General features: G+C 45.6%; 1 protein-coding gene across 8 annotated transcripts in view; it reads right to left on the bottom strand.

The window, feature by feature from the left end:
- Positions 1-25,006, bottom strand: part of LOC125441413 (DAB2 interacting protein) — a 272,204-nt gene that overhangs the window by 148,685 nt on the left and 98,513 nt on the right. For all 8 annotated transcript variants that reach the window (XR_007245857.1, XM_048511940.1, XM_048511939.1 and 5 more), the window contains exon 3: positions 919-1,037. Coding sequence is in view for 7 of the 8 variants with exons in the window: in XM_048511940.1 (XP_048367897.1) it covers positions 919-1,037 (119 nt within the window). In the remaining variant the exon portion in view is untranslated. The remainder of the gene's footprint in view (positions 1-918; positions 1,038-25,006) is intronic.

The raw sequence follows: 25,006 nt of genomic DNA on the forward strand, positions 1-25,006 counted from the left end.
TTAAAGCTCCCTGCTTGGCACGCACAGATCTAAAGGATCAGAACTGAATTATGTTGACAAGGTACACAATGCTATTGTGCTACTCTCTGCAAATATTTGCATCATGGCCAAAGAAAGCTGCTTTTTTTTTTTTTGCAAGAGAGACTTCCACTCCCCCAACCTGGAAAACTGGGTCCCTCTGAGCAAACCGATGTCCTTGACTCCAGACCCTCAAGTTCAAAAAACAACAATCACTTTATATTGGGGTGGGCGTGGCAGACACACACACACCTCCGACGACGAGAGATAATGCTTCCTTTCCCCCATTAGGCTCACCTAGAAGATGAAGATGCCCTTCCAGACACACCTCGTTTCGGCACATGTGAAATGCATCCCTCTGATCTAGCTATACATCTTGTCATGCAACACACCCTGCTCCTGACCAAACGAAGCATTCTGTATTGGTACAGCCAAGGCTGTATTGGTACAGCTAAGAAGCAGACAACAACCCAACCCGACATCACGGAATCTGCAGATTACTGACTCTCAGTGTCATTCACAATTACAGATCACAGAGAGGGAAATTCTGAACACCTGACAGTCCCCGACTCTCTTCCATTTCAGTGGCTGCACCAGTACCCGAGCCGGTCACCAGCCGAGGGCATAGTTGGACCAGCAGCTCTGTCCCCTGCCTCGCTCAGACAAACAGATTCCGAAACCACATTGGATTAATTAAGAAAAGCAACAACCCTCAACACTTTCAATTGCAAGCTCGACAGAAAAAGAAAACGAAGCCGCCAATTGCTGCAATTAAATGAACCGCCCCCCTGTCACACACCAGCCTGTTTGCTCCGAGAACCTGGAGGGACGATGCCGGCATACAAAAAAAAGCAGGCAAATCAATATCCTTCCATTCTGACCCAGATGCGGACACCTTACCTCTCATTGTCCACGTTTCTGAAGCCAGGTAGGATGTGCCGGAAGCTGCTGTTTCTGTCAAGCTTGGGCTGGCTCTTTGTCCTTTTGATCGAGCCTTTCAGTCGGCGGCTCAGGAACCCCTGTGGGGCAAGAGAGAGATGGAGTTACCAGGCAGGCACTGAAGACGCCCCTCTGCTACGCCCCAGTGATGGGCAGGCTCCCGGCTCTGGCTTGCCTCGGTCTATTGAGACGTTTGCTGCCTTTCTGCCGAGGCACGACGATGCCATCCAGCATCTGCTTGGAGAGGCCAGCAAGCTACGTTGGCGCGAGACTCCCCTAAGCCTCTGTTTCCCTAGCAACCATCCGCTCACATTAAAAAAATCACCGTCTGATATACAAGATTCATCTCTTGCCACCTTAGGCACACTGAGAGACTCTGGGCTTGGGATGGGGAGTTGGGGGGATCTGTTGAGCTGTTCCTGGCACTTGGGGTCACCAACCACCAGCACAAAGGTTAAGCCACTCCGACAGAAAGGGGGGCAGAACATAGGTCACTTGGGCAGCTGACAGGAATGTGAACTAGACTGCCCAAACCAAGAGGCAAATATGTCTGTATAGACAGCTGCGCACAAATTCAGACGTGGCACAGCTACTCTGTGAACTTAAACTAGCTTGTCTGTTATCAGAGCTCACTGAAGGATTCTGGAAACCGCAGGGCAGCAACACCATTTCAGGAGCAGGGCAAAGATTTTGGGGTGGTGAGGGCCAGTGGGAATCTCAGCGCAGTTCAAATCTTGAATTTGTTTGAGATTATACTGCAACATAGTCATGTATTTTAACGGACGGCTCCCTTTTAGAAGAAGAAAAAGAGTTTGAATCAATATCCTGCTTTTCTCAGCCGTAAGGAGACTCGAAGCGGCTAGAAAACTCCTTCCTTTCCACAACAGATGCCTTGTGAGGTAGGTGGGGTTGAACGAGTTCTGAAAATCGGCAGGGTAGACAAGTGGGATTGTCTGCCAAATTCAAATCTTGAATATATTTGAGATTATACTGCAACACAGTGGTTTGTTTTAAATGATGGCTCCTTTTTGGAAGAGTTTGGATTTATACCTCGCTTTTCTCAGCTGTAAGGAGTCTCAAAGCAGCTGACAAACTCCTTCCCACCCTCTCCCCACAACAGATACCTTACGAGGTAGGTGGGGCTGAGAGAGTTGTGAGAGAACTGTGACTAGCCCAAGGTCACCCAGCAGGCTTCATGTGTAGCAGCAAGGAAACAAATCCAGTTCACCAGATAAGAGTCTGCTGCTTATGTGAAGGAGTAGGGAATCAATCTCACTTCTCCAGATTAACCACTACACTATGCTGCCTTTGACAGATTTCTCATCCTTATAGTCTGCTCTCACTTTGCAATTTAACCCTGGCTGGGATGTTTGCTCCTCCAGTTCCACCACCATGTTCTGTGCCTGGAACTGCCTCCCAGACTGCTACTCAGTGGTGGGATTCAGCCAGTTCACGCCACTTCAGCAGAACCGGTTGTTAAAATGGTCCTTGTAAACAACCAGTTGTTAAATTATTTGAATCCCACCACCGGGAGCCGGTTGCTAAATTATTTGAATCCCACCACTGCTGCCACTGGTTGGATTTTTGCCAGTAACTGGAGTGTGGGGGAGAAGAATTGTGATCGCCAGGTGATAATCACCCTCATGTAGATGTTCTGTTATCACTGCAAATTCACAGAGTCCACATGTGGAAGCCGTGCTGAGAGACCCACACTCTCTGGCTTCTCCCATATCTTTCCAGAACCTCCCCCCCCCCTTTTCTATGAAAGTTTCAGCACAACTGAAATGTAGTCTCACATCTCCTCCCTCTCTGACAGTAAATTATTATACTGTAAGCTCCTTGGAGCATGACTTTGTACTCTGTAAAGTGCCAGACACATTGATGGTGCTACATAGAAGTACCACTTTATAACCTGTAATGCAGGTGAGGGACTCCTGTGGGTTGATGGAGAACACATCTCAGGGCAAGGTTTCTATTCACTCCAGCAGACAGCGAGTCCTCCTCAGGCCAGCAGCAGCTCTGTATGACCTGAGAATGCAGCACAGGTTGCATATGTGCCCCCTAGGGCAGGGGTGGTCAACCTATGGGGCTCCAGATGTTCATGGACTACAATTCCCATCAGCCACTGCCAGCTTGGCCCAATTGGGAGCCCCATAGGTTGGCCACCCCTGCCCTAGGGAGTCCCCATAAGGACTGGTGAAGTTGCATTCTGGGCTGGCTGAAGTTTCTGGAGCAGTTTCAAGGGCAGCTTTGCATAGAGCAAGTTAACAGTAGTCCCATTTGGAGATGACCACTGCATGGATCACAGTGACCAGGAAGGTACAGGAAGGATAAAGATGGGAAAACACTATTATGGCTACATGTGCAACCAATGCCTCCATGGAAAGAGAGGCATCCAAGATCTTAGATGGCATAAATGTTGACTGCACTCCATCCAGAGTAGGGGGTTGGCATCCCATTCCTAAATCTTCCCAGCTTAGTCACAGAAACTCCATCTTTGATGGATTTAATTTCAGCTGGTGTTGTTTCAGCCACTTCACTTTGACCTCCAAGCATCTGGTCAATACAACTGGGGTGGCATCCAGCCAGCCGCCCATCAACTGATAAGAGCTGGATGTCATGAACTGATGTCAGCCCAGCTTGAAACTCTGGACTAATTGGGCAAGAGGGCACATGTAGATATTAAATAACATTGAGGTAAGGATTGAGCCCTGTCGGTCTCCACACGACAAAGGGAGATGAGTTTACATCCTTCCCTCTGTCCCTGCGTGGTGTAGTGGTTAAGAACAGGTGCACTGTAATCTGGAGAACCGGGTTTGATTCCCTGCTTTGCAACTTGAGCTGTGAAGGCTTTGATGAACCAGATTAGCTTGTGCACTCCAACACATGCCAGCTGGGTAACCTCGGGCTAGTCACAGTTCTGAGCTCTCTCAGCCCACCTACCTCACAGGGTGCTTGCTGTGGGGGGAAGGGGGAAGGGGAGAGAGATTGTAAACCCCTTTGAGTCTCCTTACAGGAGAGAAAGGGGGGATATAAAGCCAAACTCTTCTTCTTCCTGACTCTGGAGGAATGAGATCAGCCACTGAAAGGTTGTCCCACATATGCCAGTATTGGCTAGGCAGTGAGTCAGAAGATCACAATTGACTGTGTCAAATGTTGCTATCAGATCAAGCAATACCGGGAGAGCTTTGGTCCATTTGTCTTCAGAGCTCATCTGTGAGAGTGACCAGAGTAGTCTCCATCCTGTGGCCAGGTTGTGGAAGTTACACTGAAATGGGTCCAGGACTGATGTGTCTTCTAGGAAAAGCCTGCAAGCTGTCCTGCAGTCACTCTTTCAAGTACCTTACCCAGGAAAGGAAGATGTGAGACTTAAGCAGGAGTGGAATGGATCCAATGGACCTAGTTATGGATCCAATGGATCCAATGATGGATCCAAAAGCGGCCTTACAACTCAGTGAACATTATTTTGCATTTCATGGTGTCCCAGCATAGTCTGTCCCTTTTAACACTTGCAAACTGCCGTACCTACCGGGGACAATCCTTCTTTTCGGGCTCTTGTCCCTGCTTTCGCCTTTTACAGATGCCTCTCTCGTGGAGTGAGAGCCAGTGTGGTATAGTACTTAAGAGCAGGTGGACTCTAATCTGGAGAACTGGGTTTGATTCCCCACTCCACCACCTGAGTGGCAGACTCTTTGAACCAGACTTGTTTCCCCATTCCTACATTCCAGCTGGGTGACCTTCAGGTGGTCACAATTCTTTGGAGCTCTCTCAGCCCCACCTACTTCACAAGGTGTCTATTGTGGGGAGAGGAAGGGAAAGGAGTTTGTAAGCAGCCTTGACTCTTCTTATATAAATCCAAACTCTTCTTAAAATTAGGTTTCATGTATCATCTTTCAGGGTTCAGCTCCCCCCCCCCCCAAGTTCCATTTCTAGATGCATTCTTGCCTGTAGCATTCAGTCAAGTAAATGCAGGCACATGTGGCAATGCGATGCCATATCCTGCCTTTTCAAACCCTAGAGATGTTAAGGCCTATTTTTGAACTGTGATAACACATTGCCAGATAATAGAGTGTTTCAAGCACATCCTTAGCCAAAAGAACAAATGCTGTCTTTTCTTTTAAATCAGGAGGAAAAAAACCATTGCAGAGAATAAAGCATAGAGAAGGAAGAGGACAGATAGGTGGATCTATCAGTGACCTGGACTATGAGGTGTTGCAAACGTGTCCCTGTTTTGATCTGTGGAAGGTGTGATTGTGTTATTTTTTGTGGGGAGGGAGATCATGGGAAACCAACAGTCAGGGCCCGGCTTATTAGCTGGGTCTTGAACCAGAGAAGTGCCCATTTGGGGCGGAGCTGCAAAGTGAAAGGGGAAAAGAGGCAGGCTGTTCTTCTCAGACCTTTTAAGTTGGGTCGCTGCTATTTCGAGTGAAAGAATGGGAATTTTTTTTAAAGAATAGGAAACTGATAAAAAAAAAGAATAATTCTCCTCCTTAAGCTACTGCAGCTGTGAAGATTGTAAGACGCTTAAAGAGGGATAAAAGCCAGCTTCTAGACCTGCAGCCAGACCTCAATATTACAGTTTCTCACTCTGATTGTTTAAAGCTGCTGAGCGTTTGGTCTTGCTTGGAAATGATGCTAACCCCTATTCTGAGGACAGGTTTATCGACGTCTAGGTGGGTCTTGGGAGTTCTCCTGGGATTACAACTGGTAATCTTACAGCAATCGGTTTCCCAAGAACTAGCATCTTGGGAGGACAGATTCCACAGTGTACCATAGAGACTAGAAAAAAACAAAGTCTCAAAGTGACATCACATCCCAACCGAGTGCCTTCCCCACACTCCACACTTCCCAAGCCTCCCCACCCCCAATTCCAGGAAGCTCAAACAGAAACGCTAACTATGGCCCAGCTCCCTTTGAACTAACACCTTGGCATCAGTGACCACCAGCTGCTGCCTCAATTTCTGGAGAGCTGTTTTTGCTACTAGACACCTCAAATCACAGAACAACATCAATTGGAACTGCCAGTGCCAATCCTTAACCCTGAAGATGGTCCGGCTTGACTGCACTTTGGCTGCATGTGGCGTAGCCCAAACACACCTACGCACTTATGTACGGAATCTTCTTTGTTGTAGATTGCTCCGCCTGGGTGCTAGTGCCTATCTCACCCTGCTACCCCCCTCCTCCATTTGAAAGTAAAAATATATAAAACGCTCTTGTATCAAAGTTCCATGTTCAATAATGCACAAAATAATGGTCTTGACAAAGGCAGCGTGTAAAAATGAACAATAATTCTCATATTCATTCGGGACTATATTCTAATGTGGATGCATGCCATTTTCTCAACTGCTGAGCCGCATCTCAACCGATCAAGCTATCCTCTTTCTGTGGAACAGAGTATAGATTAATCAAATAAACTGCATACCAGTTAGTCAGAGAAGGTCAGGAAAGGCTTCAGGTTTTTCTGGGTCAGGCTTTCAGACGAGGAAACCCAGTTTTGCTGGCTATTTCCCCTTTCCTGTCCCTTCTGCCTTCCTTAGCCTCTCTTCAGCTTCACAGGAGTTGGGTATGACAGAGACACCCCTCCAAGTGCTGTGCTCTTCTATGGGACCACACAGACGAAGCGGTCACATTTCCTCACTTGCAGAGGAGCAAAATCATCGGCAGAAGTTTTCCGGAGTCAAATTGCACAGCCTTCTCCCAACGAACGTCTGGGGTGGCTCAGAATGCCATTAACCTAGAAAACGAAAACTAGCCCTGCTCAAGCATAGTGCCACCAAGTTCCCTCAGAGAACATTTTGCAAAAAGCTCAAGTGTCTTGCTTTGGCTCTATACAGGTTTGGAATGCGTTCCTCAAGGCAGACAGCCAATGGGAATTGAAAAGGGGCATCAGGAAACTGGAACAGTGAGGGACCTATAAACACACACACTTGAGGAGGAGGCAAAGCAACAGCTCAGGTGATAGATTCCAGGTGATGTTCAGGGTGGAAAAACTGCACTTTAGCACTCAGCAGGTCTTGAACTAGCAACCTCAGAAATGATGATGTACCACCAGTCAGCTCTGGCCAAAGGAGGAAGATGCAGGGAGACCAACTATTGCGCCACTAGAATCCATAACTTGTGGATACTGGATGTTGTCATAAAGCACACAGTAATCCCATGGTGTCTACTCATGCATTTCTTAGTGCACACTTGCTTCTCCCACAAAGGTCTTATTTCCCAAAGCTTTCTTCATCGCTTTCTTCCACCTCACTGGAATAGAAGAATTCAGGAGATATCATGCTTTGGTCTGCAAGGAGCACCCATCCCAAATTGCTTTGGTCTGCAAGGAGCACCCACACCATCACAGCTTGCTGAGGAGATGCTCAACATTCTGTGATTGGAGCCATTTTGCGACTGGTCCTGTCTCTTGTGGCACTTTTTCACCCTGGTTTTTCAGTAGTGCATTTTTCTGTCTTTTTATACACATGTATTTCAACTTTTGTGCTATAGCACTAGAGCAACATAGCAATTCAACACTATACTGCCAGCATCCAGCAAGTATCTGGTGGGCAGGTGTTACTGTGCAAAAGTTATAATAAAAAAGACAGATGGAAAAGAACACCCTACAAAAAACAAACGGGAAAATGTTGCATTTTCAGTATTCATTGCAAGCAACACACTGCAGTGCTTCAGAAGCGCAAAGGAGACCTGAAACCGGAAGACAGGAGTTTTTTTTTTTAACTGGCTCAGCCTCACTTTGTGAACATCAAACAAGCAGCTTTATATGAAAAGGTTTTTAAAAATCTGTTAACAGCTGGGAGCCAAAACAATTTTATCTGAAACGTGCCCCCCCCCCAAATCCATTAATAACCGGCTACTAAAATAGGTATAAAGGCTGTTTGAAAGACCCATGCTCTCAACCTTCTGAAAGCAGACACAGGCTTCCCATAAAGCCTTCCTGGACAGCCCTGTTGCCCCAGAATAAGGCTGTTGCTGTTATCTATTAACCTTCTTTTCTACTCCCTCAGCCTCACCCGATCCTCAACTTATTAACAGCCTAGCTTGAGAAGCAGCAAGAGATCTGATCCACAGCAGATGACCCACTAGGAAGTTCTTCTGTGCTCCAGAAAGTTAGAGTCTACCTTTTCAGTTTTGAGATATGAGATCACCTCTTTATTGAAGTTAACACCCACAGATATATATATAGCCAGTCATTCAACATTGCTGCAGACATAAATGCCAGTGAATCAATCTCAGCAAAGCAGTAATATCTACCAGCATCCGAATCAAATTGAAAAGGGCAAACTTTGGAAATTAAAAAAAAATTATGTGAATTACAGCATGCTCCACGACCCAGTGGTACAAGCGCCTACACAGAACTTGACGTAAGCAGGTGCCATCCTGCCCTCACCAACGCAGGGTAAGGCCTGGTGTCCAGCACTCCCACAGAGCTCAGAGCTCACACCCACTGCAGCCTCCTTACAGGGCAACGCCCCCACCAAGTTAATAAAAGATGCCCATGGTGTCAGTTAAGCCCACCTAGAATATGCCCTCTGCTCATTGCTACATTAAGGCTGCAAAGACTGGGAGTGGGGGAATTTGGGAAGGGTTCCATGAGAAAAGCAAGACTCCAGGTGTCCTTGCCTCCCTCCTTTTTGAAGGAAGTAAGTAAGTATGAAGCATTTGGCTTCCTTGCTTTATCTATCTGTCTCTCGACTCAGGTAATTATCCCTTCCTTATCACCATGGCTACAGAGTACCTTTGGAAATTATATACAGCCATTGTACGGTGCAAGTCGAAAGATGTCACTTAGAGAAAAGAAAGATCTTTGATCCCCATCGGGCACCCTTTATCCAACCAACTGAAAATTTCACCTGCATAGCAGACTCGGGAGTAAAGTTACCACTTTCCTCCCTTGTGATTTTCATGGCTGTGGAAGAACGGGAGTTCCATAGGTGGAGATCTCCTCCCCTTGGCCGCTGCACATCAGAATGCTGGATGGAGACAAATAGAAGTTTCTTCCAAGAGCAGTAACATACCCCTGGGTATTCATGGTTACAATGTTGTATTAGGGCTGTGGAAACCTGGGTTCGAACCCCAGCTCTGCCAAGAAGCTCTCGGGGTGGGCTGGACTAGTCACCCTGCCCCAGCCTAACCTTTGCCTCAGATTTATTGTGATGATAAAGATTAACTTAGTGCTTGTCATCCTGAGCTTCCTGGAGAAACAGGGCATATAACTGTGGCCCCTTCCGCACACGCAAAATAATGCGTTTTCAAACCACTTCCACAACTGTTTGCAAGTGGATTTTGCCATTCCGCACAGCTTCAAAGAGCACTGAAAGCAGTTTGAAAGTGCATTATTCTGCATGTGCGGAATGAGCCTGTGATCAACTGACTCAGTTCAGGCATCGCAGAAAAAAACCCAACATGATTAAATTAAATTAATTGTGATTAGCATAATCACATGAACAAGGGCACCCCACTAATTGTGGCTAGTTAGGGTCGATCAAAGGACAGCCAGTGTGGCGTAGTAGTTAGGATGTCAGACTAGGACCTGGGAAATGCGGGTTCCAATTCCCACATTGCCATGGATATGTACTGAGTAGCCATGGCACAGTCACGCACACTCAGCCGTGCTGTTAGACCAGAAACAGGACTGGGACATGTACCTATGCCTTGGGCAGTGACATCTCTAGCACACTGCCATCATTCACCTGGAGAAAAACCCAGCCTTTTCTCACTGGCCTCCACCTGAGGGCTTGCTGCCACACCTGCTGTTCCATGGCTCCAGAAAATCATTTCCATTTCTCTAAATCATTCTTCAAGGATTAATTTGCAGACTCCACTCCTTCCCACACATGAAGATTAGTCTTATTAGTCATGGCATGGCAGTCTGGCTTTCTTCATTTTTCAGGAGACTCACCTTCCTTCAAAACGCACCCAGGAACAGTGTCTGGGACAAGATGCTGTGGAGGAGATGTGGCTGCCTACCCCTTCCCCTGCCCCAAAAGGAAACCCCACACTGCATTAGATCAATGCAAAATGTGAGATGGGGCATCACTAGTCTGTAGGCTTGGGACAGAGAAATCTGAAGCGTGACCTGGCTAGCTGACACATTTGGTGCAGTGGTCAATTTTACCAGGTGAGAAGAAGAAGAGGAGTTTGGATTTATATCCCCCCTTTCTCTCCTGCAGGAGACTCAAAGGGGCTTACAATGTCCTTGCCCTTCCCTCCTCACAACAAACACCCTGTGAGGTAGGTGGGGCTGAGAGAGCTCCGAGACCAGAAACAGGCTTATAGTTCTGAGTGGCAGCTGTATGTGCTAGGCAAAGTCTAGTTCTGGATTGGGAAACTGATGTCTCTAAGAGTAGTTGGAGGCTCCTCTGCTCCCTTGTTTCCTCTCACATGCACATGGACACACATGGACACTTCCTTTGAACAATGCAACTCTTCCAGTTGCTTTGGGTGTCAGATGGAGAAAGTTATGTTCTAACTCTTTCTACGGAAGAGCCCATAACTAGAGATGCTAAGGAATGAACCTGGGAACTTGAATACTTTAAACTGTCCTACAATGTTGAGACATTTGTCCATCCAGTACGGTATTGTCTATTCTGGCCAGTGCTCCATATGACCTAAAGCTCTGCCCACTGCTGCTCATGAGAAGCTCAGAGGATTGGCCTAATTGGAACTGTTAGTCAGACGGTCTAGAAATGGCATCTCCATGGGTCAGAGGTCAAATATTCTGGGATCAAAACATATATTACTGTTGACAGCCAGGTTGAGGTAGTGGTTAAAGCATCAGTCTGGTGTGGACCAGGTCCAAATCCCTGCTCAGTCATGAAGACTGCTGAGTGACTTCAGAGCAGTCTCTTACTCTCAGCCAGATTTACCTCACAGGGCTATTGCGAGGATAGAAATGGATTGGAGAATCAGGCACACAACCCTGGGGATAGAGGTTTCCCCTCACTATTAAAACAATGAACGCTTGCAAGACTTATCCTCCACAAATTTGTCTTTTAATGTGAATCTGCCTTATAATGAGACAGTCCTATCCCACCTGATCAGTAGCAATCCTCACTACAGAAGGGTCTTCTCAACGCCTCAGATTCTTTAATGCCAGTAACTGGACTTGCATCCTTTCACATGCCAAGTGTGTGCTCTACCACTGAGCCAGAACCTCTCACACAGACATTATACTATGTTCATATTCTATGACTGACACTGATTTAGGAAATAAAATATTCAAGTCCATCAAGAAAGATGGTTCACAGGCAATGGGCAGCAGACACCTATTTCAGGTGACCGGATAGGTCTGGAGTCCTTTGCCCCTCCTCCTCTCGAAACATCCTGTGAAGTTTTAGGCCATTCAGATACTCGCTTCAGCATTCTAAAGTTTGGAGTCCTTTCTAAAACAGTCTCCTAAGTTCCCTGCCGAGGAGGCTCGGGTGCTCTGTATGAAATATGGGAGATTTATTTTCTGACAGAGAACACTTGATCCCAATCGGAAACACGCTTTTGAAACCCCAGACATAGGCAAGAGAGAGGACGAGAGCCTTCGAGATTAAAGAAGATAATAATCGCTGGGTGACAGAAATTTATTCACACTCCTATAAATCTAAACTTCTACAACACTTTCTTTGAGCATAATCATCCTGGCTTGAGCACTTGCTGTTGGCACTGAATCATTATGCCTGTGCTGCGGGCGCGGCTTTACCAAAAAAAAAAAAGTGGGCAGCTTCAGCTTGATGGGGGATGAAAGTATAGAATTTATGGGATTTCGTGTCCAGGCTTGCCCAGCCTCTCAGGAAGACATCATAGAATCATAGAGTTGGAAGAGACCACAAGGGCTATCAAGTCCAAACCCCTGCAATGCAGGAATATACAACCAAAGCTCCCCTGACAGAAGGCCATCCAGCCTCTGTTTAAAAACCTCCCAAGAGGTCGACTCCACCACACAGAGGAAGTGTGTTCCACTTTCGAACAGAACATCAGGATGTTCTTTCTAATGTTTAGGGAGAATTCTTTGCCTGTAACAGCAAAACAAAATTCCCCAAGAAGACAGGAGGGCATCTGTCACTTATTTTGGAGAAAGAGTCATTTGAAGAAGAAGAGGAGTTTGGATTTATATTTCCCCTTTCTCTCCTGTAGGAGACTCAAAGGGGCTTGCAATCTCCTTTCCCTTCCACCCTCACAACAAACACCCTGTGAGGTAGGTGGGGCTGAGAGAGCTCAGAAGAACTGTGACTAGGCCAAGGTCACCCAGCTGGCGTGTGTTTGAGTGCACAGGCTGAATTCCCCAGATAAGCCTCCACAGCTCAGGCGACAGAGCAGGGAATCAAAACCAGTTCCTCCAGATTAGAATGCACCTGCTCTTAACCACTACGCCACTGCTGCTCCTTTCTCTTGAAGTCAGTGACCATATCTCAACAGCAACCATGCTCTAGTGAAGATGGTCTTGAATTGCTAGCCCTCTAACTGCTAGCTCATATGGCCCACTTGGGTTTCCATTGACTCTTTACCTAGGACACTATCTAAAATAAATCTCCAGACTCTGCTAATCATATTTTGAATGCAGAAATCTCCATGACTATGTAGAATAGTGTCTGGAGTACTATTTTTCCATGCTTGATTACACCACATCTAAAAAAAATTAAAATGCAAGAGCATATATCACTGGTGACACCATGCAAGCCCAGCCACATATATCATATTGCTCTCCACAAGTAGATGGCTTGCATTTTTAATTTTATTTATTCATTTATTTCTGCCCTGCTCGCAGATTCAGACCTTTTGGAGGCAGATTTTGGAAAAGATATTTGAGATTGCTAGAGATGATTGTTGTGTTTGCCTTGAGACCCTGTGGTCCCCCTCTTGTGCTTTCTGGAGGTTTATGTTGAGGATATAGATTCAAAACTGGCAGCTAGAACTCTGCTGGAAATCCAAAATTTTCCATTTATTCTTGACTGGTTAATTGCTACCTGGAAAACTAACTCACATCTGTAGACGTTTGAGAGACCCAAAGATTCTCTCCCAGACAAATTTGCAGAAAACTGGTGGTTTGTCTCTATAATGCTGTGACAGACCATGACTTCTGTGTGTTTGCTCTTCCAATTTTTAACTGTGGGGATCTTTCCCAATACCTGCACCTAAGACCACAGTCAGGTTGTTGACTGGTATGGATTGTAGGAGCCATTGGGTCTGGAAACAAATTTGGATCCAGTGTATATGGGCCATTTCAAGTTCTGGCCCATATATACTGTATCCCAATTTGTTTCTAGACCCAATTCAAGCCCTCTATGGCTAATGACCATCACACCTGAAGAGACATCTACTTCTATTCTAACCTACTCAACCACAATGCTGTTTGGTACCTCCACTTTCTGAGATTAAACAGGAGGCAACCCAAGCCATCTTACCCATAGCCCCCAAACTATGGACTTTCCTCTCCAGGAATATTTGTCTGTTCCCTTCTGTCTTTGTCTTCTGTCAGTGGGTGATGATTTTTTCCCCCTCTGTGTTTCCCCATAGAGCCTTCTTGTTCTACGTTCTAATTATTGTTCTATGTGCTTTTACGTAGGTATTTTGGTTTTAATTGCTTTTCAGATGTATTTTTATTATGCCTCGTTTCAACCGCTAGCCACCTTGATGGCCCTGACTGGGCAGAAAGGCAGCATCCCAAATCTTGTAAACAAATAAGCAAATAAATAAACAAAGCAAGTGCTCTGCAGATGAGGAGTAGTTTGGACTCGAGCATCTATCATTTCTACCAGCATGCTTCAATTACAGCTTGACAGAGGCTGATGGGAATTGTAGTTCCTGAACATCTGGAGAGCCGCAGGTTCCTACCCCTGATCTAGGTAGATGTGCCTCTGGGGTCTGTTATTCTATCAGCCTCAGCATGGCTTAATTGGCTGGTACGATGCCAGAGGCTGATGGGAATTGTAGTTCCTGAACATCTGGAGAGCCGCAGGTTCCCTACCCCTGATCTTGTGTAATAGGAACACATCTGGTACAATAAGAACACATCATTCAAGCTGGCTTATCCTATCATAGGTCCATCCTTCTCATTGCCTGCTTTGCCTGGTGCACCTCGTCGGCCTGGGGCCTTTTAGAAGCGAAAGATTCTGCAAGAATATGGGAACGCTCTAAAGCAGTTTGGTTGTTCATGTGATATGACTACGGTTGAAACACTTGACCATTCTTTGTTTCTATGCCCTAAATACAATAAGATACGCATGAAATACATGAATTCCATTTTTTTGCAATGTTCTCAGTGGCATGAGTGTTATAAGATACCCAATCTCCTGAACAGCTCTGATGTACTCTTTTGTGAAACTGTTGCAAATTTTATACTGGAAATTAGTAATTGTAACTGTATTTCTTAACCTTGTTTTGTTTTAAAATTTTGTCCTGTTTTATATGCCGATAAAGGCTTGTGTTGTTGTTGGGCCTTTAGCAGAGAGAAGCCTTTCCCAACACCTGTTACCTTGAAAAGGAGTTGTTGGGCTTTGAATCCGGGGACACTCGACCACAAAGCCGCAGCCCCTCCCAATCATCTGCCATCTCCTTTATAAGGGCCCCTTGCATTCTGATTAGCAAGGGAGACAGAATTATTTTGTTTCTTATTTTCTCTGTCCCAGCAGCGTCTGTGGGGATCTTGAAACTTCTTTCACACCCACTACTGCTTCATCTAATTAAATTCTGCAGCACCGCCTAATCACCATCGCTAGCAGGCTGTACACTGAAGATTTTGAGCTGTCCATCGTGGCCTGGAACATTTGTTTTTCCCAACACCCTTTTTTTTGGTAGTGAACAACTAGTTGTGCGGGTAAAAGCTATACCGCTGCTAACTTTAGATTTCTCCAATGGACTGATGTAACTTTCTGTGGACACTATATTATAGGTCGTTTCCCCGCTTACCCTTTGTTGCGCGCTACTCGCAGCAAGTAACGCGGGGTCCCACTGCACTCCCCACTGTGCCAGTGGCAACAGCACAGCAACCCTGAATCTGCCGCTCTCCTTCCCCCTCAGCGTGCGGTATTTCTGTTCCTGGATGGAACAGCACCTTTTTGAACACCCCACGCTCTGCGCGGGGGAGGGGGGAAGCCTGGGGGTGTGACTGCCGGTTTCAAGACGGAAGCTTCGGAGGCTGCCCCCAAACGCTCCCTTCCCTCCCTCTGCCCTTGTGCCCTGCTGCAAAAATGGGGACAGAAAAGGGTTTTTAAAAAAGAAGATAGGAGGCGCGTTCCTGCGTTGGGGAGCAAGACTTCGCGCTCAAAAGCGGCGATTCAAAGGAGAGCGGTTTGCCTCAGAGGTTTTTTTTTTAAGTGAAGAATCAGCCATAGTCTATTTTCATGAACCTGGAGATGGCCAAGTGCAAGTATCAAGAACATACAGGCTCCTGTGATGCAAACGATATGCACAGTTGCATCACGGGAACTCACGTACTCCTGATGTGTGCAACTGGCAGGTTCCTGATTCATGCAAATGGAACATAATCTAGTGTTCGCAGAGGGCTTTTGTCTAAAGGAAAACAATGACGTCATGGTGCTTGAAATGGGTAATGCCCTCAATTAAGCAAGCATTTCAGGCTGGTTTGCACAAGCATGCCCTGTCCGTCAATTTTTATGCATCAGTGACTGGCTTGATTCCAGTAAAAAATAATGTTGTGTCTGAGATGGCATGTAACATTCCTCTCTTATTTTATGGTCCATTCACACACACACACAAGTCATCCCAGGTGGTTATGGTCATCAACTGATGAACTCATGTATCAATGGGAGGGAGTCAATGACTTGTCCCAGGACTGAACAGGTTCCACTGCAAAGTTCACCGAGGGCTAATTCACATGCTAAAAATGTCCACATGTCCCCCAAGTTGACCTTCGATACTTGTGCTCCAGGAGCTCCTTCCTGTGAACTTGATCCCTTGGTGTGCATGGGCCTAATTCAGATTGAAGCCACTTCTCTCCACGTGCTGTTTGTGGTTCCAGTCTTCCGTCTTCCTCCATGAGAGCTACACATAGTTTTCCTCAATGAGGCAAACTGCAGCTCTCTGGGACCATTTTAGGTTGAGCCTAAGCCTCTTCTCTCCACGTACAGTTCTGATGGGAACAGGCACTACAAGCACCTGGGAGCTGAGCTCCCAGTAGAGACCTCCAGCTATATGTAAGATCTAAAGTCCTCATGGTGGCCAAATGCACACCATACAGACTTTGTAATGTATGAATTGGCCCAGGCAGTGGGGGAAAAAGATTTCACATTGGAGAGGTAAGATCGCATCCTTCACCTGCCTTCTTTTATCAAGCCACTATTTTCTGGCCTCTCTGCCTGCTAAATCAGGATGTGGCTCTCCTCCACCCCACCCCCCATTTTTCCCTTCTACTTCAGCTTTATTACTATTTCATTACTGAGTGTTGTTACAGTTTTCATCCTGGCTTCAGTTTCCTCCCCAGGGTCTCTTTACAGGCTGCTTCATACTTTACTGAGTCCACATCGCAGACTTGTAGCCACACACACAACTGATGCTTCATGCTGGGAAATCAACTCTCAGGAGTGTGAAGACCCCATTTAGATCATCTCCCCTCTTCTGCACATGGTTTTCCTGACCCCAAAAGGAACCCATTGGCTGCCCTGCTGTGGAAATGTACATGTAATCATCCATACTATACATTTCCCCACCAGGTAAACAGTGGTCCCAATAGTCTGTTTCAGGTGGTAAAAATGACATCGAGAGGCTGAAATCCCTTCTCTTTGCATGCTATAGTCCAGATCCATATATACTCAAGAAATTGAGTTCCCAATAGGGAGCTTACAGACCCCACCTACACTGTCTGGTGACACAGGAACTTCATAATGTGTGACCTAGTCCTTAGAAATATTATGTCTGAACATGGGACGGATGCATCTCATCTTGAGCACACATCCACATCAGCGTGTATGCATGAGTGTTAAGGCCCCACCCAGTACCCAGCCTTCCTTTTCACACACTGCAATTGCTGAACTATGTTTAGAATGCCAGATGACATAAGGTGATTATATTTTTCTAACATATCTATAACAACAAAAACCTCCTTGCCTTAAATCAGAGGAGAGCAGGCTACAAAAAATAGAAAAAGTGCAGAGAAGGGCAACAAGGATGATTGAGGGATTGGAGCACCTTCCTTATGAGGAGAGGCTGCAGCGTTTGGGACTCTTTAGTTTGGAGAGGAGACGTCTGAGGGGGGATATGATTGAAATCTATACAATTATGCATGGGGTAGAAAATGTTGACAGAGAGAAATTTCTCTCTCTTTCTCACAATGCTAAAACCAGGGGGCATTCATTGAAAATGCTGGGGGGAAGAATTAGGACTAATAAAAGGCTCAAGAGCTCAAGCATGAAATTGCTGATCTTCTCACTTTAATATGCAACTTATCCCTGAAATCAGGCTCCATCCCTGAAGACTGGAAGATGGCCAATGTCACACCAATCTTTAAGAAAGGATCTAGGGGGGACCCGGGAAATTACAGGCCAGTCAGTTTGACATCTGTTCCTGGTAAATTAGTAGAATCTATCATTAAAAGATAAAATTATAAAACTATGCTAAAGAAAAGAAACAAGACTCCGTTGAGAAAGAGTCAGCACATTTAGCTTTTGCAGAGGCAAATCCTGGGTTCTTAAGCAAACTTACTAGAGTTCTTTGAGGGTGTAAACAGGCATGTGGACAGGGGTGAACCGCAGACAATTTGTCTACTTATGGATTTCCAAAAGGCTTTTGACAAAGTTCCTCTCACCAGAGACTGTTGGAGAAAACTCTGAGCAAATGTAAAGAGTAATACAGAGGGGAAGTCCTCCTATGGATTAAAAACTGGTTGAGAAACTTAGGAAACAAAGAGAGGGTGTAAATGGGAAGTCTCTCAGCAATGGAGAGAATGTACAAGAGTGAGTGGTGTCCCTCTAAGGATCCGGGTTCTTGGGGACCAGTGCCTCCTTTAACTTCTATTCATAAATATGATCTGGAAGCTTAGAGGGGTGGGTAGCGTGTGTGGCCAAGTTTGCAGATGATACCAAATTATGTAGGAGTGGTGAGAACCACAGCAAGGATTAAGCGAAGAGCTCCCAAAGCCGGATCCTTTGATAGAGATTAGGATGAGTGGGCTCAGAAATGGCAAATCGCAGTTCAATGTGAGCAAAATGTAAGAGTGATGCACATAGGGGCAAAATCAACCAAACTTCACATATTGACGGCTACAGAGAGGTCAGTGCTATCAGTCACTGAGACCAGGAGAAGGGATTTGAAAGGCGCCTTTTTTAGTTGTGTGATAGATTCCATGTGGAATGTCAACTCAATGCATGGCAGCTGTGAGAAAAGGCAAGAGCTCTATGCTGGGGATCATTAGAAAAGGGAATTGATAATAAAACTGCAAAGATTGTCATGCCCTTATATAAAGCAGAAATTGGTGCGACCACACTTTACAAGAGTACTGTGGGGTCCAGTTCTTGGTTGCCAGCATCCTGCAAAAAAAAAAAGGATATTGAGGAGATAGAAAAGAAAGTGCAGAGGAAGGAGCAACAAGGATAGATTATTGAGAGGACTGGAGCCACCTCTCCCTATGAGGGAGTAGGGCTGCAGCCAGTTTGGGACTCCTTTCATGTTTGGAGAGGCGGCAAGGACTTGAGGGGGATATGGATTGAGAGTCTACAAAATTATGCATGGGGTAGTGTAAAATGTTGACAGAGAGACATTTTTCTCTCTTTCTCAGCCAATACTTTAGAACCAGGGACATTCATTGAAAATGCTGGGGAAGAATTAGGACTAATAAAAGGAAACACTTCTTGCAACTTGTGTGATTGGTGTTTGGAATATGCTGCCACAGGAGGTGGTGATGGCCACTAACCTGGATAGCTTTAAAAGGGGCTTGGACAGATTTATGGAGGAGAAGTCGATTTATGGCTACCAATCTTGATCCTCTTTGATCTGAGATTGCAAATGCCTTAACAGACCAGGTGATCGGGAGCAACAGCCGCAGAAGGCCATTGCGTTCACATCCTACATGTGAGCTCCCAAAGGCACCTGGTGGGCCACTGCGAGTAGCAGAGAGCTGGACTAGATGGACTTTGGTCTGATCCAGCTGGCTTGTTCTTATGTTCTTATGTTCTTATTTCTTCATGCAACGTGTGATTGGTGTTTGGAATATGCTGCCACAGGAGGTGGTGATGGCCACTAACCTGGATAGCTTTAAAAAGGGCTTGGACAGATTTATGGAGGAGAAGTCAATCTATGGCTACTAGTCTTGATCCCCCTTGATCTGAGATTGCAAATGCCTTAGCAGACCAGGTACTCGGGAGCAGCAGCAGAAGCAGCAGCCAGGCCATTGCTTTCACATCCTGCAAGTGAGCTCCCAAAGGCACCTGGTGGGCCACTGCGAGTAGCAGAATGCTGGACTAGATGGACTCTAGTCTGTCCCAGTAGGCTCTTTCTTATGTTCTTAAATGAAAACAGTATATAGCAGGTAGACAGAAATTTCTGCTGTTTGCTATTTTGGAGGAAACAGGAGCAGCAATCTTTGGTTCAAGAACAGGAGTACCACAAGTGCACCCCTCATTTCCTCTGGAAAGGAAGGTATGTGAGGTTGATGGCCAGGTTCAAAGATCTGGTATTTTGTGTTTCCACAACTGTAACTGCAAAGATCAACACCGCCATCAAAATTTGCAGTTTTGCTTGGAGAAAACTAAGGCCTTTATAACTTTTAAATGCCATAAATATCAAATATTACAATTTTATATGCTGTTAGTTACAAATGATGCGTTTTATAGTGTTAAAGCAGTTAAATTAATTTAGGATTTGATAGGAAAGTGAGTATTGCATGTATTCCAATTTATCTCCAAATGTCTGTTCACCCCTTCAATGCCCCCCTCCCAATTTCCAGGAACGTTTCATCTCTGGTTCTGACCCTGGGCAGCAAAGGACATAGCCAACTAAGCAGGTTCTTTCTCCCTTCCTTTGGATGGGGTGGGGAGACGGAGGGGCTGCAGGGCCTTTTTTCTTACCTATCACCCCTACTTGAAGTCCCAAATATCCCAAAGTTCTTCACATGTACTTTATCATCATCATCATCATCATCATCATCATCATCATCATCATCATCATCATCATCATCATCATCATCATCATCATCATCATCAATTAGATTTTTATACCACCCTATACCCGAGGGGCTCCGGGCGGTGTACAACAATAAACATAATATAACATAAAATGGCTAAATCTTTAAAAACAGCGATAAAACAGTAAAAGCTAGATCTCATAAATACAATATAAAAATACTAGCATAAAAATAAAGGGCGTCCAGCAGCTCCATATTCAAAATCCTCTTCCCAAGAGGGAGGAATGGCAGGTCCCGTTGAATGACAAATGGCCCAGATGTAGAGGGCCATGAAAGGGGGGGAAGGGGGCACCATCAGCAGCCCCCTTCTCATACTGCTCTCACATTCTGAAATGTTCCCAGTTTGAAGCTTATTTTAATCCCATAAGGCCGTGGTGGCGAACCTATGGCACTCCAGATGTTCATGGACTACAATTCCCATCAGCCCCTGCCAGCATGGCCAATTGCCATGGCCAATTGCCATGCTGGCAGGGACTGAAGGTAATTGTAGTCCATGAACCTCTGGAGTGCCATAGATTTGCCACCACTGCCATAGGGACTACTGGTAGTAACTGAACTTTTTTTTAAAAAAAATGCTGAAATTCTGACAGATGCTGAATTCTCCTCTCCCTTGCAGGATATCCTGCATTTCTTCAGCAAAGGAACAGGTGCTTGGCGCACACAGCTCTCCTCATACCATACCCAAGGACACTATGCATTTAACAACCAAAGCAGTGTGACAACGGCAGCTAAATTAGTCAGCCCCGCCTTTCACATTGTCAGAACATAATGTCTTAATATCAATGGCCAATTTCGATTTAATAGGATGACAAATTGGACTTGCTCAGTCAAAGCCGTTACTGCATTCCTGACCACTGCACTGCTTATGTTTGGCTTAGAATGCCAGACATACATCCTACAGTGCCCCCTCCTGGTAAGGGTGAGAAGGTGATCATAAATCTGAACCACCAAAAACGAAGAGTCCATGGATCAGGGCAAAGGGCCATGTCGCTAAGCATTGTGCCTCTGACATTGGTCAGTCAAATTCCTCTGGAAAGGCCATAAGCAGGCAATGGTTTCCCTCTTTCAGATTAGCCTGGGCACTCCAACACATGCCAGTTGGGTGACCTTGGGCTAGTTACAGTTCTTCTGAGCTCTCTCACCCCACTCACCTCACAGGGTGTTTGTTGTGACGGGGGAAGAGAAAGGAGATTGTAAGCCCCTTTGAGTCTCCTACAGGAGAGAAAGGGGGGATATAAATCCAAACTCTTCTTCTTCTTCCAGATGTTTGAACATTGGGTCTGGTACAAAATGGTACTGTGTTCAGTGTATTGTCGACGCCCCTTCATGGTCGATTTCATCTGGAGGGACAGTTGGGGAGTCAGGAGTTCAGGGATTTTGTTCTTGATGAGCCAGATTGTTAGACTAGAGGGGACACAGAGGGTAGTCTGTAACAGACTGGTTCCCTCTTGTGATACACTCCTCCTCTCAGAAAGATGCTAGCCACAGATGCAGGCAAAATGTTAGGAACAAGATCCACCAGACCACAGCCACACAGCCCGGAAAACACACCACAACCTGGTACTATGTTCCTTCCCCAACACACAGGATCTCATCCCTTACATGCAATGTCACAAGGCACGCAAGAACAACAAAAATCCATGGCATTTCTGAAATGATACAGACAGACTATATGATTCTAATGGACTTCTTTCTGGGCCAGACCCTTTGCCCCACCTTCACCTGATAAAAGGTGTACCCGTTTCCCATCTCCACCCCTTGCTCAGTCCTCTCGCCATTTGCTCCCCCAGAAACTGATATTCAAAAGTTATACTGCTTCTGAGCATATAGAGATTCCATTGAGTCATAGCTAATATCCATCTACAGACAACTGAATGGGTCTAATCTCTTTCTGAAGCCTGCTCACACTTTCCCACACTAGCCTTTTCCACTTGAAGGCAACAGATAGTCACCAAGGTCACAAGTTACAATGAATGTATGTACAACGGATGTACTGTGTCCACTTGAGTTTCTTTGTAAGTGCATAGAGTAATTATCAAGTTGCATTGAATGTATGTTCAACTGAATATGTGACTGAAACGCCACATTTATCCAGGTACTAGAACCAAGTTCCATTTGAAAACTGAACATCTTTCTTATAAACAGATGTTCACACATACACAAAGGATGTACACATGCTCACTGTAACATATAAACACGGCTTGCATCTTGGCTCTCACACAGATCCAGAATCAGCCAGCAAAAAATCCCTGAGAGATGGCATGCATCGAGCATCATACAATTAACTTGTGGAATTCAATGCTGCAATATGCAGTTATTTCATGGGCTTAAACTGGCTTTTAAAGAGGATTAGAGTCATTCAAAAGAAGAGGTCTATCGAAGGCTACTTGCCAGTATGGCTCAATGGAACTGCCAAGTTCACAAGAACAAAAACACCCAGATGTAGCAGAAAAAAGATCCATCGAATCCAGCATCCTGTTTCCTACAGTAAACAAACCGAAGCCTTTGGGAAAGCCCGTAAGCAGGGAATGAATGCCCCAGCTTTCCCCTGAGCACCTGAGTCCCAGAGGGTAGACTGCCTTTTTCCTCCGCCAGCCACTTCTTTGGAACAGAGCATCTTCTTCTGTTAGTAGGCCCTGAGTCTCAGGTAGAGAAAGTTCTTTTCTAGGTTTTGCTACTGAAGAGCATATAACTGGAGATGCTACAAGGATAAAAACAAAGGAAGGGAAGAACTATATATGCATGCCTCCCTGAGTTCCTTATAGGAAGGGCAAGATAAAAATGCACTAATATAAACAAATAAAATAGAGGGTTCCTTTAGCCATCATGACTGATAATTCAGGTCAGACCTCCTAAAACAGTGACGGCGAACCTTTTCGAGACCGAGTGCCCAAATTGCAACCCAAAACCCACGTATTTATCGCAAAGTGTCAACATGGCAAAAACGGTTGGCTCTGAGGTGTGTGTTACTCGGGAGTAAGCTTGGTGAAGCAACTATGCAATGCTTCAAATGGGTGAATCATGACCATAGAAGGGTTTGCTCAGAAGCAAGCCCCATTGCCAGCAACTGAGCTTACTCCCAGGTAAAGGATCGTGCCCAGGCCAACCTAGATGTGTGTGTGTGGGGGGTGATTTTCCACCCCCCCATGATGAATTCTGTGCATGCATGCCCACAGAAAGGGCTCTGAGTGCCACCTCTGGCACCCGTGCCATAGGTTCGCCACCACTGTCCTAAAATTTGGCTCTTTTAAAGACAAATTTGGCTCTTTTAAGCTATTAGGCCCCATCCCTTGTAAGGCAGCGGCCTCCCAGATTGGTTCTGCCATGGATTCCCTCTCCCCCACAGCCATTCCCAGGGGCCAATATTTTGTCCATCCAAGCTGGCAAAATAAAGAGGGAAGCAAATCTTACAGGGCCACCATGATCCTCAGCCATACCTGTGGCACACAGGTGCAGCGGTCATCCCGTCCAAGGTGAATACCAAGCGGGACCAACTGACTGGCACCTGCCCACAGCTGCCAACCTTACAAACTACTTTTCAGAAAGAGAGAGAGATAATGGCCCCTTTTTTGCACCATTATTTTGTCAAATTGTCCACACGCTCGCAGCCACTATTATCAGCAACAGTCACCAAGAGAAAGCCAAGCCAGCCCCCCGCCTCTCCTCCTCAAACGTTTCGTCTCTTCAGAGCGCGCCGAACTGGAGAAAAGGCACGGCATGGAGGAGAAAGTGAATCCTGTCGCCATGGCAACTGAAGTTGGAAATAGTAGACAGGAATCAATGTCACCTCAATGTGCAACGCGACACAGCAAAGAGGGAGGCTTGGCTGGGAGCGCAAATACCCCCGCCTGGGCTGTCCTCTGCAAACACTGGTGACAGCAGCGAAGAGCTCTGGTATTGAAAAACGGAGTCAGTGCAGGAGTTTCTGAGATAGCTAGTAATCCAACAGGCAATGCATGTGGGGACTGGGTGCAAGTTGCTACTTTTCTCGCATCATCCTAGCTGCGATTCATATGTCGACAGACTTGTCAGTCAACAGATATCCATCTTTATCCAATCTGCAGCCTATTCGGTCAGGGCATGTTGCAAAACCTTTGTTCAACAATCCTCATCTCACTCTCTGTTTCAGATTTCCCTATATAACTGTGCAACACAAATAGCTGCATTTTTAAACGTGCATTTTTAAAGGAAATGAAAGCTGGGAACCAGTACGTGGTTATAAAAGGTCATTATAACATTATAATGGTATAGTGACCATTATAATGGTATATACCAGCGGTTCTCAACCTGTGGGTCATGACCCCTTTGGGAGTCAAATGACCCTTTCACGGGGGTCGCCTAAGACTCTCTGCATCAGTGTTCTCCATCTGTAAAATGGATAAATGTTAGGGTTGGGGGTCACCACAACATGAGGAACTGTATTAAAGGGTCGCGGCATTAGGAAGGTTGAGAACCACTGGTATACGCCATTATGATGGCATATATTTTTAAATGCCTGAAATCTCCCTGGGATGGAGATATCTGTTAGAGGGGTTGAGGTATGTAAAATGGCACCAGTGCAAGCATGATCAATGCATCTTCCCATGAACACTGAATCCGAAGGTACTTTGGGTGTCATCTTTCCAAAAAGATCATGTCAGACCAGAACTGGTTTGAACATTCACATCCTGCCCTGTCCTAATATTCAGTTTATTACTTAATTTATTGTGAACGCTTATACTGTAGCTTTCAGGTAGATTCTTAAAATATTAAAATGACCTACACCTTAAAACTATATATCAATTAATGTTTCTAAGTCTGAACCTGGCCAATGTGTGGACTTGATAGAACCAGGAAATGAGGCCAGGTTCAGAAGGGAGACAATTTTTCTACAAATTTAGAGCAACAGAAAAATGCCAACAGTAAATAAAAAATATCCCTCCA

Source organism: Sphaerodactylus townsendi, linkage group LG12 (genome assembly GCF_021028975.2).
Source record: "Sphaerodactylus townsendi isolate TG3544 linkage group LG12, MPM_Stown_v2.3, whole genome shotgun sequence".
Classification (NCBI taxonomy): domain Eukaryota; kingdom Metazoa; phylum Chordata; class Lepidosauria; order Squamata; family Sphaerodactylidae; genus Sphaerodactylus; species Sphaerodactylus townsendi.